This window comes from Heliangelus exortis, chromosome 1, assembly GCF_036169615.1.
Source record: "Heliangelus exortis chromosome 1, bHelExo1.hap1, whole genome shotgun sequence".
In the NCBI taxonomy this organism is placed as follows: Eukaryota; Metazoa; Chordata; class Aves; order Apodiformes; family Trochilidae; genus Heliangelus; species Heliangelus exortis.
Genome location: NC_092422.1, coordinates 168,500,462 through 168,517,533, shown reverse-complemented (window position 1 = coordinate 168,517,533; position 17,072 = coordinate 168,500,462). Strand labels below are relative to the sequence as shown.

At 36.4% G+C, this 17,072-nt stretch overlaps 1 protein-coding gene across 6 annotated transcripts in view; it reads left to right on the top strand.

Annotated features, from left to right (window-relative positions):
- PPHLN1 (periphilin 1) overlaps window positions 1-17,072 on the top strand; it is a 66,590-nt gene that overhangs the window by 33,619 nt on the left and 15,899 nt on the right. For all 6 annotated transcript variants that reach the window (XM_071733586.1, XM_071733589.1, XM_071733587.1 and 3 more), the window contains one exon: window positions 1,753-1,893. In XM_071733586.1, the coding sequence (XP_071589687.1) occupies window positions 1,753-1,893 (141 nt within the window). The remainder of the gene's footprint in view (window positions 1-1,752; window positions 1,894-17,072) is intronic.

Sequence of the window (17,072 nt, the reverse complement as noted above, 5' to 3'; positions counted from 1 at the left end):
TCTTGCACTAGTGTAAGTATGTATACCTACTGAACTCCTTAAAACTAACAGGAGACTTCTGAGTCAAAATACAAGTGAACATGTAAAACATAAGACTAGGAGAGAAACTGTGGTTTACTGAGTTTAGTTCCTTGCCATGGCAGCCCGCCATGTCATGTATTCCTTTTCAGAAAGCAATCCTTCTCTGTAAAAAAAATTAGCTTTTGGTTGTTATCTGAAATTTTAATTCCTGTCCATTGATGTAATGGCTGGGTGCATCTTGATACTGGTCAGGAAGATCCTATTGGATCAGAATAAAATGTTCAGTTCTCTCTATGAAAAAAAAAAAAAAAAAAAAAAAAAAAGGAGGGGCTGGAGTGACAGAAAAGAAGCAGTAAACTGATCCAAGTATGTGGAGGAGAATATGTGCATGGAGATTTCGGAGAGGTTCAGGAGGTTTAACAGTGAAATGTCACTTCTGTTCTTGATGAGGGGAAGGTAATGGAATGGAGGAGGAAAGAACAAGTGGGCCATATGGAGAAGAGTTGTTTAAAGGTCCTCTGTACCTCAGAGAAAATTGCAATGGAGAAAATAATCAAAAGAGAGAGATTCAGAATGTAACAGTTGCAGTCTGAGATGATTTATTGACTAAGGAAGTGAGTGACAGGAATGCTTGTGAAAGATGGAGGCATCTCTTTCCAAGTCCTAGAAGAAGAGATACTTCTCATCTTGATTAGTTAGTAAGCTGTCACATAGGAATTGTAACAGTTTTTAACTTTGTCCGTTTTATCTTACATAATATTTAGTAGTTGTTCACAGCCTTTACTCCCTCTCAGACATCTCATGATTCACAGCAGTAACAAGATTTGAGATGCAGTCTTAATGGTTTATATTGCTTCTAACTTTTGAGCTGATGCTCATAGGATCATTTAAGCTTTTTTTAAAACAATATTATTGTTTTCTTTTTCATGTCACTTAAGTCTTAAGATTCTCTAACTCTATATTTTGGATAGCAGAAAATATTTTTATTCATCTTATTCAGTTCTCAGATCATATTTAAAAAAAAAATCATCTCTACATTCTACAAGTCTGTTCCATAAATTTGTTTAAATATGCTGCAGTAATTTCTTCTCTTTACATCTTCTGTATAGACTCCCTGTAATGGAAATCTGTTTTCTTTGGGGCAGGAATACTATTTTAATTTCTGATTTAAAGGAAAGTTTACTCAATTTTGGGACTTCAGTAAGATTTCTCATCAGGAAACCTCTAAGAGTCTCTCTGCTTTAGCTATACAGTGGGGATCTCTGTTCGTTTAATATTAAGTCTGTGATCCTGAATGCTGCAAGAGTTCTTCCTGGTAGCATTTTGAGTTTGTTGATGCATGTTTACTTTGATATTGTTACTTTTGTTCTTTCCTGGAAAATTAATACCACTTCCATTGTGGGGTTTTTTTGCTATCTGGTGTTATAAATTTCACATGTGAAGTTCATTCTCATCAGAAGGGCACATAAAGGCTATTGGATATTATTGTCTTTGAGCAGTTAAGACTGAGCCACAGGTTTTTTCTGATGCCATGTTTTCTACATGTTTAAAATCTGTATTTCTGTATGTTAGATTGTAGCAATAATACTTCACTAATTGTCTTGATATGCAAACTCATATCTGGATGAATGTCCGTATTTGAATGTCCGTATTTGGGTTTTTATTTTTGCTCTCATACTTTGAGGTTTTAGTTACATTCTCCAAACAGTGATTTATTTATTTTTTTTCAAGACTGGATCTTCAGCTCCATTGTACATCGAACAAACAGAGGAAACAGAAACAAATGTAACAGATGGTATGGAGCTATATGATGATGGCCAGGTTCTTGACCGCTCAAAAGCAATTGCAACTAAGACAAAGGAGATAGAACAGGTGAGTCTTTGTCAGATACAGGACCTGTGTAATTGTTTGATCTGCTAGAAATGTGTTCATTTTTTTTTCCCTCCATTTTGGAGCATAATATGGATGTAAGCTCATTTCTTGAGGTGTTGTGATGATAGAATGCCCATCTATGTAAATCTGAAGAAGTGTGGCATTTATCTGTGTGTGGAAATTAATGGTAGTTTTCTGTAACTTACTTGCAACACCTGCTATTCTGCAAGCAAAGAAAGGGGTTGTTTCTTTGGCTCATGATAACATCTTTAAAAAAATATGTCTCTGGTCTTGTTCAAGATAAGCTTATTCTGGGTCTTGATTTTCCATCTTAATTCTAGTGGCTTTTGTTCTGGTGTTCTTTATTGCCTGTCAGCCCATTTCCTTTTCTGTTGTACTTTTGTTCCTCTTTTTCTTAATACTTGAAAAACAACTACAACTCTTTAGTTAAGTATTTTTGTTTCTTTTATTTTATTTTTTTTTTTTTTAAATGTTGCCTTTGCATAATCAGGTTCCTGTTGAGCATGGCTTTGCATGTGTAACAGAGTCTGGCTGGGATGGAGTTAGCCAGAGCATGCTGTAACCATAAGGAACATGATGCAGGTTGTTTATCTCTGTGTGTCTCAATCACCAGGTCACGTGTGTCTTAAGTCAGCTACTACCAAATACATAAACTTTGGACTATTAAAAAATTACAAACTGGAAAAAAAAATACTAGGAGAAAATTTTTTTAAATAGCAATAAAGATTTAGCCTGGTGCTGATGCTGTTATTTTTTCCCATTAAATTCTACCCCACAGTCTAAAGGATGGGGTTTTAGTAAAGACAAATGAAAACCTGGGCATAAAAATCAAGTGTTGTTTTCAATATGATCTAATACTATTATATTTGGTAGAGTTTGCACTTATCTCTAAGGAAATCTAGATTGTGTTCTGTAAACCAGAATACTTTTAGGAAGTTAGCTTAGAAAACCCTGAGGAATTGGATTTCATAGAACTGGTTTCTCCTGTTGTTGATTTGAATACTGAAGCTTTCCGCTTCTGCAGAATTAAAATAAGAATGATACTGGAAACATCTTCAATGCATTTTATGCCACTGTACAAGTTTTCTCATTTTTTATAAAATTAAGTTGAATTACTATGAATTTGTTGAGAGATAGACTTGAGCAAGTTATGTGTTTAGTCGTTTAGACTTAAGACTGTAAAATGACCTATGTGTCCAGAAGATTTATTGTTATGATAGTCCTGATGATTTTCATAATTGTGAAATACTCTTCCTACTGTATATGGAAGCTGTCTCTCTGTAGAAGTTCATACACTATTCAGTTCACTTGGATTTGTCAGTATCTAAAGGAAATTGGGTTTAATTCTGTGTGGTTTGAGTTCTCTTCCTTTGAAAAGGAATGGGAGTGGGAATGGAATACAGAGTAAATTTGCAGTCCTGTGTTGAGCTGCTTGCTAAAAGCTCTTTGTATGAACTTCTCAATACAATTTATAATGGTTTAACTGCTGTAATTTAAAGTATGTTTCTGGTGTTTGCACAGCAAAATTAGTCCTTAACATGCAAATGTAATATTACTGCTAGTCATGCTATACTGTTTATATATATGTAAAATTTAAATCTTAACAGTGAACTGTAGGCTATAATAGGCTTCAGGAACAGAAAGACTGACTTGATAATGAAGTATAGAATACACCTATAAAAAAGCTTTATGTAATCTGTTTCTGATTATTTGCCTTGAAGAATTAACAGCAGGAAAGTTTTTTTGTTCTGTGTAGTTTTTTCCAGTAAAGGCATTTACACTAGCTTCCAAATACTTATTTTTAATGCATTGTTTCTGGAATGCAATTTTTTTTGAAGGATTACTGAAATAAAATACTTTTTGCAAAGCATTATGCTGCAAAAGTGGTGAAGCTGTAATCCTTCTGCAAAGCAGGATTCCCAAAAGATTGGCTTTCAGTCTTCACTGGCCAGCTGTTAAAGTACTTAAAGTAAATAAATAAATCAGATTGGGTGGAAATAACTTCTTTTGCCAATGGGTATGTGTTTAAGAATTGCTGAGGGTCCAGTAGTGTTTGAGAAAGTGAAGCCTGACCCATCAGACCTCTTCTGCTTCTGTCTCCCAGGTTTTTCTGCTTTGTCTTGAAGCACCAGACCTAATGATGTTTGCTTTTCAGTTCATAATTATTCTCATCCTGAGTCTGTTATTCTTGCTGGTTGAAAATCCTGATAAAGCCCTCTTTGCTTTTGTCCTCTCTGAACTCATCTATGTTCAAAGCTCCAACCAGGAAAAAAAGCAAGCTTTTCAAATACGTACTTTTACTGCTTAGTGTGATACTGTTTCAGGTAAGCCCTGAGGCAAAAAAACTGCGATGATGGAATGTGTACAGTGTGTGACAATGAGCAAACCCATTGCTGTAGAGCAGAGAAACAGGCAGCCTGATGCCCTGGGTGGGAGAGCAAGGGCAGCAGCTTGTGCTGTAGTCTGTTATTTCTCTTAAGAAAACACAATAGCGAAAAAATCCCTTAAGCAAATGAATGAAATATTCATACACGTGTTCTCTTTGAGTAAGTCTATCCCAATATCTTAGGTATTGCTCATATTACTGTCTTGTTCCCTTTGCCTTTCCTCTAAATTACAATAACACAGTTGCCAAATTCAGATTTTTAAATGGAACGTGATTGTTGGTGTTCGCTCTGGGTCATCTATTATTTATTTGATGGGGGACTTACTGCCACCATTCATGTAAAATCACGTGTTTTGAAGAAAAATAAGATTGTTTAGTGACTTTGACAGTACAAAAATTGGCAATGTCTATTTGCTGTTTACAGCTTAGTAACTCTCTTTTAAGAGTCTGCCATGCTCTGCAAGTATTACCTGAAGCTGACATAGAGGAGAGAATAGAAGCTGTGCTTGTGCACAGCTGGGAGAGCCCAGATATTGTTTGAAGAGAGTAATGAATTACCTGTTTGATGCCCAAACTAGGGAAACTACAAAGCTTATGTTTGATCTGATGCCTGCAAATATTACTTCAGATGGAAGAACATGCTTGAAGATGCACAGGCACTTGGGAACATTTCTGTACTGGTACCACAGATACTGGAAGTCGCTGGTCTTGTCTTTGAAATGGCAAGCATTCCATTATCATAGAAACATCCAGGGTGGATGGCACCTCACCTGGACCAGTCTTCTCTTGAGCCTTAGATCAGCTCATCCAGGGATCTGTCAAGTTCTGAATATTTCCAGTGAGGGAGACTCCACTGTTCCTCTTGACAGCCTGTCAGTGTTGCATTGCTGTTTCTCTGAGCTCAGCTGCCATCAGTCCTGCATGCTCTTCTCCAGAACATGCTTTCTTTCCACCAAGGACACAGTTTCTGTTCCCTGCTCCTCTAGGCAGTTTCCTGTCCCCATCCTTGAACTGCTGAGTTCTAACTACTTGCTGTGGTTCTCTGCTTCTGGCTGGCTTCACTTGGAGGGACCAAGGGACCTGCTCCACCTGGAATGGGCTTGGCTGCACTCTGGAAGAGTGGAGTTCTCAGGACCTAAGGGCTTCTTGTGCTTGGTAGAGCAGGATCTTTCTTGGCACTTCCATGTGGGAGGTACTGGGAAAGCTGATAATTTTTGTCCTGGTTGGAAGCCCATTAAATAGGTATTTTAAAAATGGGTGTAGGTATTTGAGAATAATGTAGCAGAGAATTTTCAGTTGGCGTGTCAAGATCAATGAATAGAGGTTGCTGATATAACAATTCTATGCACTTTTTAAATACTTTTGCATTTAATGTGCAGTATACATTATTGTTTTGGATTTGTTTAGTTTCTGTTTTTATATAATTAAGGATCAGCTTATGCTTTTAGCACCTAATATGCTGAAGTGTGGGTTTTTTTCGGAAGTGATGACAAATATGTCCCTGGTGTTAAATTCACAGTTGGAGTAATTCAGTGTCAGTGTTACACAAAAGGCTATCTCTTTGTTGTTCCTTATGAGTGTGAGTAGCAGGGATTCTTGAAATGTCTTATCTTGTCTAGACATCAGGTCTGCAAGACTGTATTAATTAGTCCAATATTATGTGTCCAGTTTCTTAAATGTTGCATATGCAAGTTGAAGTGACGTATTACCTCTGAAAATATATTATTTTCTGAAGACAAACTTTGCCAAATGAGCCAAGGATTTTTCTTTATTTTGGCAAAAAGGCAGACTTAGATTTCTGAGTGAGATTTGACACTCAGACCTCAGTGTGTCTTTTAGCACAGAGCTCTGGCATCTAAGAAGGAAGCATAGGAATTAGTGCACTCATAAACACATTTTTTCATAATGGAATTTCTGGCTGACTGGATGCTTTCAGTTCAACAATATTTTCAAGTGTTCAGCAGAATACTTTTAGGTGTTCAGATATTTGTATTAATTCCTTGTTTACTTAACTTTTAAATTATTATTACTCGTTAATAGCTCTCTCTAGTGCTAACATTTGCACTTATTGGACAGCCCTCTGTTTTTTCTCAAGCTTGCATTTGAAACTTCATAGATATGGGGCATAAAATAATGGAATTATCTTTGCACTTAACATTTTCAAATGGAATTCTGTTCTCTGGAGATGCTGCTCTGAGAGAAGACTGACTGCTCATGAAGTGAAACTTTATATTGTGAGGATTTAGGAAAGTTTTGGGTTTAGATCATAACCATAAAAAACATACAGGCATTTCTGTCATGATAAAATAGTTAAAATTTCTGTAATGTATGGAAGGATACTGCATGCCTTCTTCCTCACCCTGCTCTGTGTCCAATGCTTGTTTTGTTTTGCTACAAACAAAACTGTTTTACAGTGCTTCAACACTGTAAAGGTGAAAGGATGTAAATATGAGGTAGTTTCCACATCTTGGCTAGGAATAAGCTAATGAGAAACTGTGGTAGGTATATAAGAAAAGTTCTGCAAAGTCTGGTTATGTTAGACTAAGCATTTAAGTTTTAACAGTTTCAGTAAAAAATAAATGGATAAATTTGACTAATGGGAATTCAGGAAGGAATGAAGGAGGCTCTCAAAGCTTACCTTGTATGTACCTTTTCTTTTGACTTCAGCTGAGCCAGTGAAACAGGTTACCATTTCCTTAGATTAGCTTGTTGGTCTGTGCTGTTGCTCAGTTCAGACAAAATTATCTAGGTTAGAAAAAATCTCCTAATTAAAATATGAGTTAAGAGGTAGGTAAGTTTAAGTGAAGCCGAGGGACTTGAAATATAGTTGGAGAACACATTAAAGGATTATCTCTGATTATGAATGAGGTCAGGCATGCTTTGTTTCTGACAGGAGTCAACCAAACAAGAGTAGCAAGCCAGATGAGAGTAAAAGAGGGGGAAACTCTAAATTTTGGCTCTCTCCCAGCTTTTCTGTTGTCCTTCAAGCATTGTACTTGATAGGTGGTAGCCTAATGGTTGACTCAAGGCCCTAATGGTTGACTCATCACTCTAATTTGGATGGGAGCATACAATGTATGTCTCCTCTGAGCTTGGGTTGTTTTTATTATTATTAATAGTATTATTATTGTTATTATTATTAAAATGTAAGCTGTAATTGTTTTTTTTCTAATCAAGAAAGCATTTGTCTCAAGTTTTGGGATTATTTGGTATTTTGTCTGTAGTCTTCTCAGAAAAATTGATGATGATTCCTTTACTTAATGGTATTGTCTGCATATGGTCTTGTTTCATCCTTTTTTATTTTATTAGTTTCCTTCTATCAGTATTCATCTCCTTCTAGGTAAGGGAAATAATTTATTACTTTTTACACATTCTTAGGTACTTTTTTCCATGTAAATTTGGACTTGCTGATTTTTCTACTCTTTTAATATTTATTCTAGGCCTCCTTAATTTTTACAATTGCAAAAATCAAGACAATTAAGTTATATTTATTTGCATCTTTGTAATTCAGACTTGCCTTAAGTCTTTTGTCCTGAGATCAGTTTTCTAAATCCAAGCTATTTGTTAGAAATCTTCATTTTCATGTATATTGGGACCTCAAGACAGAAAACATAACTTTTGGTCACTATTCTCACTGTATCATCTATTCACCTTACAAATACATTAATCTAAAGCAGAATTCTTTTAAGAGGAATGAAAAATTAGTTACTTTTTCTTGTGTTTGGGTCACCATGCTTCACAAGTTACAGTCTTTCATGTTCCATTTTTTAGTTGTGTTCTTTTCATGGACACTAAGGGGTTATTTGGGATGTACTGCAGTGTTCATAATTGCAAACTGCTGCATATGCAAAATCAACATAATTCATTTTACTTCAGCACCTGAAGGTATAGTTTAATGAGGAAATGTATTGCTACATTTCAGCTTTTTGCCAGCAGCTTTTTTCATTGGAAAGCTGATAAAAAGTGTTATTTAATATGCACCACTTACAGAGTGATACTTTTAAGAGAACACCATAAATGTACACATGTATACAGTACCAGTAGGTTATTTTCCCTCTTAGAGAGGCTCAAATACCTTATGTAGAATTCACATTTAGCTTTATCCATCTATGGAAGATTTTGCATGTGGCATTTTTTCCCTGTATATTTTATTTTCAACATTTTTGGCCTGTGCTGAGCACGTTATTTTGAAGCTGGTGACTGCCAGGGACTTGACTTGTTGACAAATCTAGTAATCAATACAGTTTTTGATGTAGTGGCACTTCGCTCATGTGACTGAGCAGGACTGCAGATTCCAAGATCTCAGAGGACTCTTTGGTTGCAGTCCCTTAAAGGAGATTGTTTGCAGATGTTATCACTTCATGGCAGCTCTCTAGAAGACTTAAACGAGAGTTATTAGTGAGGTACTTGATAAAATTGCTGGCCTTAGCTACACCAAAGAATATGTGAAAGAAGGTTTTACCCATTTCATTCAGTGCCCAGCTGTTCAAATCTGAAAGACAAGATCACTGTGATCAGATAAAGTGAAAATCTAAGGAGTTGTCCATTTAGTAGTTTTTCAGTCAACAGCTAGCAGTGACTGCTTGATTTAAAATTTCTTGTTCTGTCATGGGAAACCAGAGAACTTAACAGGATGAAAGAAGTCTTGGAAAGTATACTATTGAGTAGACTAGGAAGAAGAAAGATTAGTTGCAAAAGATGATGAATGTAAACAGTATTAGAAAAGGTGTTAGGAAGACAAGAAACTCTGTAAAAATGTGTGGGCCTTGATGTATAATTAGGAACTAATTATGAGAAATTGCCTACTGTGAAAACTGTCAGAAGTAAAGATCCTTAGAAGGATAAGCAGAACTGACAGTGGTGAATCTCCTGAGAAAGCTGAAGGACTGAAACAAATGATGAATAGTCTGAACCTTGATAGAGGCAGTAGTTTCTGTAGGAGTGAGGGTTGTGGGGTTTTGGTGTTTTGTTGTTTTTAGTTTTAATAACTTGAGTTTAATTTGGAGGCTAGAGAGAACCTACTGTCCAACCATCTCCACTTTAACACAAGGGCATTGTTGGACTTGAGAGGTGGTTTTAACAGTGTTGTTTGTTCTTATTTTTAAATTGTTTTAAGAATGGAAGATAAAATTGTCTCTTAGTTGGCTCAGTTTCATCTTTTTAATACTTTTCTATCTTACAATCTGGTGTCACTTGAACAAGGCATCTTTTGAATTTTGGAGGAATAGTTCAGCATTGCTGCTGGAGAACTCTGCTGCTTCCAGGATTGAATGCGAATAGGATCAGTCCTATATCCCTAATAATTAGATCCAGAAATTTAAATTCCCTCAGAAATAGCCATAGCATCTATTCCACCCCAACACTGGTTTCACATCAGCTCTGGCAGTATTCCTTAGGTAGTCTGAATGATCTTCTGAAAAATGTAGAGATGAACAGGAATGGAAAGGGTACTCAAAACAAGGTGTTTGTGGGGCAAACAGATAACAGCTTCATAAAGGAAAGGTTTCATCAAACAACGATGGGAAGGTGGGAACTGAGCAAACATGCAAAACCCTTAGGAAGTGGCAAGTGAAACATCATAGCAGGAAGGTCCATGACAGGAGGGACTTGATGTTGAGCATGGAAGCTGGTTTCCATTTCTGCTGCACAGACAAGAGCTTTCAGGCTTCAGGTTTGAGTAGACAGCAACAGACAAATGTCACACTGACAACCTGTATGTAAGGAAAATCTGCTGAAGTGTGAATCTAAAATTGTTTGCTTTTTCATGTGTCTTCATATATATTAAGATGATATATCTTAATATAACAGAAACCTTGTTTTGTAGATGACAGTTTTGCTGGTGCATGGAGTTTTAACCTCAAATACATTTCTAATCAGATTCGTATACAACCCTGATTTGTGTATAAATATGGGATCATGTGTGACCAAAGACTCTTTGGCAATGTATTGGGTTTGTCCCCTGTTTTTTTAAGTTTCTGTTTATTTTGGTATTCTGTATCTTAGTGCCTAACCTGATGTATTCTTTCTTCTGGAAGTTGTTTCACGGTGCAGGTTAAACTCCAATACGTTTTAAAGATGGGTAGGCCATGCTTTTTTAAGTAGCTTGTTTCATTCTGTGAACCTTATTGATTTGACAGCCATTAATTGGATGGCCTTGGAAATGCAAAAAAGTTATTTAAAAAGCTACAATTTACAGAGAACTGTTCTATGGTTTCTGTTCAAATTATTTTGAGTACATTCAGTACTTCGTATCTTTAAAAGTTTAGTGTTGAAAATGCTCATTTGCCCTGACCTTTAAACTATAGGGCAATCTTACAGGGTTTGTGTTTGGTTGGTTTGGGGCTTTTTTTTGTTGGATTGGGGTGTTTTGTCATGTTTTCTGTTTTCTAATTACTATTTTTAGAAAGTTAATTCCAAAAGGAATCAGAATTGGGAACCTGGTTTCCTAAATGATATGGAAAAAATCTTTTCTTGCGTAAGTTGCTTATGCCTCTGCTGTTGCTGTAAGTTAAGATTGTAAAACCACAAGATTTTTGTCTTGAGGTGTAAATGACTAATATACATCATCATATATCATCTACCCACAAGGATCTGTTTCCTGTTTTGTTTGACTCTTATTTGCAGTAATGTTGTGACTTTCAGTCTTCAGTGATTGTCTGGACATACCCTATTATGGATATCACAACTTCTAAGTGCACGCTTCACAAAATATGGCAGAAAACCAAGGGCCAGTATTCCCTACAAGTCAGAGGTTATAGTGTGCCTGTTGTACTTTGGTACTTCGACTTGGAAAGGATAATGGAGTCATCTTGACTTGTAAAATCACTGAAGTTGAATACTGACAAAACCTAGTGGGTCATGCTGCTCACTGTTCTTTAGCTTCTGGTGCTTCTTGAGAAGAACTGTTTCTACATTAATTTTCTGAATTAATTCTGAATTTCTACTGAACTTTAATTGTTGCTCTGGATGACACTAATAGCCTTTAATAGACAGGTCTGATACTGTTTCTCCATGATTTAATTGGCTTGCTAGCCCCTCTCCTGCTCCCCAGATAGTTTAAATACTTGGCTTTATTACAACATGAAATGTTTTACTTCTGTGAGCACTGTCTGTACTTACTTGACCATAATTACTCCACACAACAGTTCACCACCTTAATATAGTAGATAATTTATATGTTAACCTCTTTGGTCACATGCTACCTAAGTAAAAAGCCTTCACATAAGCATTTTTAAAGACAAAATCAGAATAGATTAAGGGTATGCTGACACAACCTTTGTGATGATCATCATCATCTGGAAATTTGCCCATTTTACTACTTTTTTTTTTTTTAATTGGCTTCCTTGAGAACCTTATGTAATCACAGAGTATCTGTGCTGGGTATCTCTTGACTTTATTGTCAGGTTTCAGCTAAATTCAATTTAGGCAGAAACCAAGATGATTAGTTGTTACAAGCTTTATGAAAATAGGCAGTAGCAGAAAAAAGTTCAGTGGAGAAAGACCATGAATGCATTTCAGTGGACATCAGAAAGTTCCATTAAGCAAGTGGTACTGTTGTTTTCAAAAACAAAATGAAAGAAAAATCACTTGTACCATTGCAGACCTCAGCTGCACATTACAAAGAGTTTGGTGACAGCTATAGTTAAAAAAAATATGTCCATGTATTGTACTGTCCTCTGCACTGGCACATTAATCTTCTTGGGGAAGATCAGGAGAAAAGAACTAAAAATTTGCAGATATTTTTCGAACCAGTTACCTTATTCACACTGTGTGCCTTCTGTCACAAGTGAATCCCCATGCTGTGTTGTGTGTCCAGCCAGTACCAAAGCTGAACAGTTAATATATTGAAATCACTGCCCTAGGCACTTAGAGTTATTTAATCATCAGGTGGAAATCTATAGAAAGTGATAGTCTTTAGTAGTTTTGGCACTTGCAGAGTGTCCCTTGTCATAGGAAAGGTAAAACTTTTCAAAATATTTCTATTTAAATTATGTCTGAAGCTGTCATGACCAGAACTCTCTTGTTCCTTTAGGACACCTCACCATCTTCTATCTTCAGTAGCCTTGGTTCTACATATTTTGGAGAATTTACTCACTTGGGAGCACTAGTGACCCTAGTAGTGACCCTCATAACAGCTTCTTCCAGGTAGCTTGGTGAAGCTGAATTTTGATAGTTGTGAACCAAGCTGGTATCCAGCTGCTACAACCCCCTCCAGAACTTTTGGTAGTGAGATAGCTTAATTTTGTGAACTAAATGGTTACTTTTAATGAACACTCTTTGACTTCAATAAAGTATTTGCACTTTTGGGAAAATTAAGATCAAAGAGTTTTGAAAGATTTGTGTATTTTATGCCTGTCAGATAATGTGATAAAGAACCAGCAGTGGTGCAATTACAGAGAAATGTTCCTGTACCAAGAGACAACTGGCTGTGAAGTAAAGCTGAATGTGCTTTTGAAAGCTTCTGCTGCTTGCTACTGAACAGGAAAGTTGCAACAAAAACTCTTACAGTTTAGCATAAAGATGTCTCTTTGTGGGGGACCTGTGGGCTGGATGCATCCTCCTTGAAACCTGTAATTAGGTTGCTTCTGCTGCTGGGGCAGTCTCCTGCATAGCTCTCTCAGCAAGGGAGTGGAGAGTGTACCTTCAGCCCCTCTTGGCAGTGACCTCTCCATTCCCAACAAAAATTCAGTTGTTTTTTTTTTCCACATTGTTGAAAGGAGGGAAAGCAATGTAGGAAGGTATGTAAATACCAAGTTAGGAATCTCACTGTCAAAGTTCTTTCTCTATGGAGAGAAAAATAACTGCACTGGGGGAGGTTTAGATTGGATATTAGAAGAAACTGCTTCAGTGAAAGGATTATTAAACACTGGAATAGGCTGCCCAGGGAGGATCACCATCTGTGAAGGTCTTTAAAAGATGTGTTAGATGTGGGGTTCAGGAATATGGTTTAGCTCTGGACTTGGTAGGGTGAGGTTACTGGTTGGTCTCAATGATCTTAAAGGTCTTTTCCAATCAGAATGATTCTGTGAGAGACGCGGGGCCATGCCAAAGGGAAGATGCAAGGAGGACTGCATGCTGGAGAGAATCCAGAAGGCAGAGGCAAAAGGATTCAAAAGTTTCTGAGGAAGAGGGGAGGTGGAACTATGTCCAGCTGAGGAATGAGGTGACCTCTGAATTGGAGGGTGGAGGAAGTCTGGAAGAGATGAAAGCATTTGTGGTGATGGGAGAGATAGGGTTGGGAATTGAGAGTGTGGGAAGCAATGAACGAGGGTGGGACTGGACTTGCAGTTGAAAAAAGGTGACTTGTGCCAAGATCAGGAACTGCAGCCAAGAGGGTGGGGAAAGAAAGAGATGAGGAACAAGAGGAACATGGGTGGAGATGGGAATTAATTCCACAGAAGCTCTGGAGCCCATGGGCAAATGCAGTGGAGTTTCTCCCTGGCTCAAGGGTGGAGACGCTACATCATGCAAGAAAACTCGTTGCTATTTCTGGTGCCAGAAACAAGTGGGGAGCAGTCAGGTGCTTCCAGCTTGCTCTCTTCCCCTCTGGATGCCCTCAAGGCATCTGCAGGAAGCCTCAGTGGTAAGGCAGGAACCACAGCGTTCCTGCATGAAGTATCTGAAATTTTTTACTGAAGAATTTGATAAACATGTCAGTCACTGCTGATTGTTCTGTTGTCCCTTTGGTTCACTTTACTGTATTTCTCATCAACTGAAAATAAAAACAATCTGAATACCATTTTTAATGAAACTATTCAATCTGTTCACCCAAACATAGCCATAATTTGAAATAGGTTTTATTAATTTCAAATACTTTGTTTTGTTTCGTTTTTCTCAGATTTACTATAAGGTGCAACTGCAGCTCATGGTACAATTTCCCTTTTTCTTACATTGCTGTTGAAGGATGTTTTCTTGTAACCTTTGCTAAAATCAGAAGCAAAGATAAACTCTGAGATTTTGTTTCCTGTTTCACTGAGGTCAGTTAATACTTTTTTTCCTTCTGCTTTGATTTTCTAGTAACAGGATACCAAAATGTTTCACTCTGAGCTCTGGAAAGTTCTCTTAACTCACTGTTGATTTGGTTTAGACTATTGGTTTCTTGAGCCCATGTATAAGTGTTTTGTGCTTTTAATAACACAGTGAAATATTTAATAGTACATACAGTAGAATTACTGGTCTTGTTATTCTTGCAGTCTCTGTTTAGATCAAGAAGTACATCTGCATTCCAAATGTGACAATTATAATCTGCACACTAGTGAATATACAGTAAATTAGTTGTAATACTGGGCCTTTAACATATCTAATCCAGATGTGGTTAATCTAAAATTGTGAATTTTTATGTGATTTTATAAGATGGGCTTAAAAAAAAATTGTTAAATTCAGTATGGATTCTTGGTGGGTGAATTTTTGGCATCATTTGGGAAGGGGGTGTGGTATTTGGGGAAGGGGTGATGTGGTAAAAAAATAAAAAAAAGTTTAAAGTAAATAATATGGTCTTTCATGACCCAGATAAGTTACCAAAGAAACTCTGTTTTAGGAGTGTTCCAGTCTATTGTAAACAGGGTGAGCTTTTTGTCACCAAGAAAAGCATGTATCATTATAATGAGTTGGCTCTGGAGCTTTTTAATCTGTAGATGTTACACATCACAATAAGCAACCAGAGTAGTGATTCCAACTAGAAGTATCTCACCTACTGTAAAGATTATTCCCTTCTTGTTAATTTATAACAATCTAATTTTTATTTTACTGATGGGAGCAGCATAGTTTTTGCATCTGTGTATTTTGAACAGTACAGTGAAAATGTAAGTCCTTGCTTGTCTTAGATCTGTGCTTTACACTGGGGACTTGCAATAATGTAGTTGTATAATTGGCAGCACAATCCTTTTTCTTTACTCTGTGTGAGGATCAGTTTGATCACTTTTCTGAATTGTTACATTTATCATAAAGATGACCTGCTCTACTTTAGAAAAAACAGGATTCAATCACATATAACTCTTTATAACAAAAATACTGGGTATTTTTTTAAATCTGGTGCATGGTAACATGGCTTGTGTCTTGCTTCTATCTCAGGTTTCAGTTTCTCTTCAATCTATTGCTGTTTGATGAAGTGTTTCTATATAGCAAGACTAAGTATTCTTGAAAAATACATGTGCGTATATACAGAGCATGTACATACAGAGGTTTGTTTGGGATCAAATGCTGAGCTTGTGGATCAGCAAAGATTTTAAAAGAGACAAGGTCATGTAGCATGTAAACACAGTACAAATACTTTGTCTTTAGTGTCAGTGAGGTTTTATTCATGTAAGAATACCAGCCTTCATTGGGATGCTTGCAGTTCATTTCAGTATTCCTCAGCATGTGTGTGTAACTGGTAGGCAGGTGGCTTTTTACTGTATTCCTTAGAGCTGCTCTATTAAATATTATATTAAAGCTCTGAAAGAACATGTATACATAAGAATGTAATTTATACAGTGGGCAGTGTTTGTTCTTTAACATTTCCATTCAATTAGGAAGCACACCTTTTGTTTATATTTTGATGTTTGATAGAAATTCATGGAATGTAAATACATTTGTGCAGGAAGGTAATACAACCATGCTCAGATATTTCTGTTGATGTGAAATGCTTTTCAATGAATTTCTGGTTTTTCAGAGAGCTAGGTTATATGGGAGCTTGGGTGGAAACAGGCCAAGGGAACAAGGAGGCCTCAGATAAAATTGTGAAATAAAGGTAGTAGTGATTCCTTTATTATTTACATATTGACCAGTTGCTGGATCTTTGGAGCAGGAAGAGTTGATTTGGCTTTGTCCACAGTGTAGTTTGCTGAGCAGTGAAGAACTAAGAAAAACAAAGAAGTGAGCAAGTGAAGGAGGGGTTAGTAGTAAGTTGAATTAAATGAGTCAATGGATCATATTACAACTAAGCAGTAGTTCTAAGATTTGGTTTCAGTGCATTGCAGCCAACAAATGGAAAGTGTTAGTCATCATGTTTTCTTCATTAAGAGTGGAAGATACCAACTTCCCCTGTAGGCAACTTTTTTTTTTTTTTTTTTAAAACATTCATATTTTTATAAAGTCATTCTACAGTGTCCCTGGTACTTATAAATAAATAAATACATGAACTAATCCTTTGTTTAGCATGTAAATAAATTCTTTGTGTATACTAATCTTTGAAGTAGGATAATGTCTTACCACCTGATTTGAAAATAGAAAGTTTGCAATGTTTATATCCCTATGTGGTTTTGAAAAAACTAAAAAGCCCAATGAAATTTCTAGATGAATTTAGAAAATGTCATCAATTTTCATTGTGTTTTTATATTTAATATGGCTTGCTGGGTTCTAAATAATCTTTTTTTCCTCATTTAATTCTGTTTCCAGACAGTATACTTCAGCCAGATCTTTATTAGCATGAACTGTTTTGTTTAAAAAAAAAAAAAGTTCTGGAAGGCTGCATGAGGGGAGGAATGCCTTATTTTTCAGGATGTGTTTGTACGAATAACCTCTGTCTAGTCTGTATCTTTGAGAGCACATGGTAATCTTGTATGAAGTAAGGTTAAAAGGTAAATGGCATGGTACTGTTTCTTTTGGCTATTGCATTAAAGTGTTTGACCTTTAGCAACCTATTTTTATCTTAGGCAGTAAACTATTTAGTTCTGCTTATCAAAAGAGACTTCACTGCTCTCTTTCCATGCTGTTCTTATCCAAAACACACCGTATCAATCCAGCATCAGTAGACTTTATCAGCAAAGGCCATTATTCTGCTTACAGATGCAGC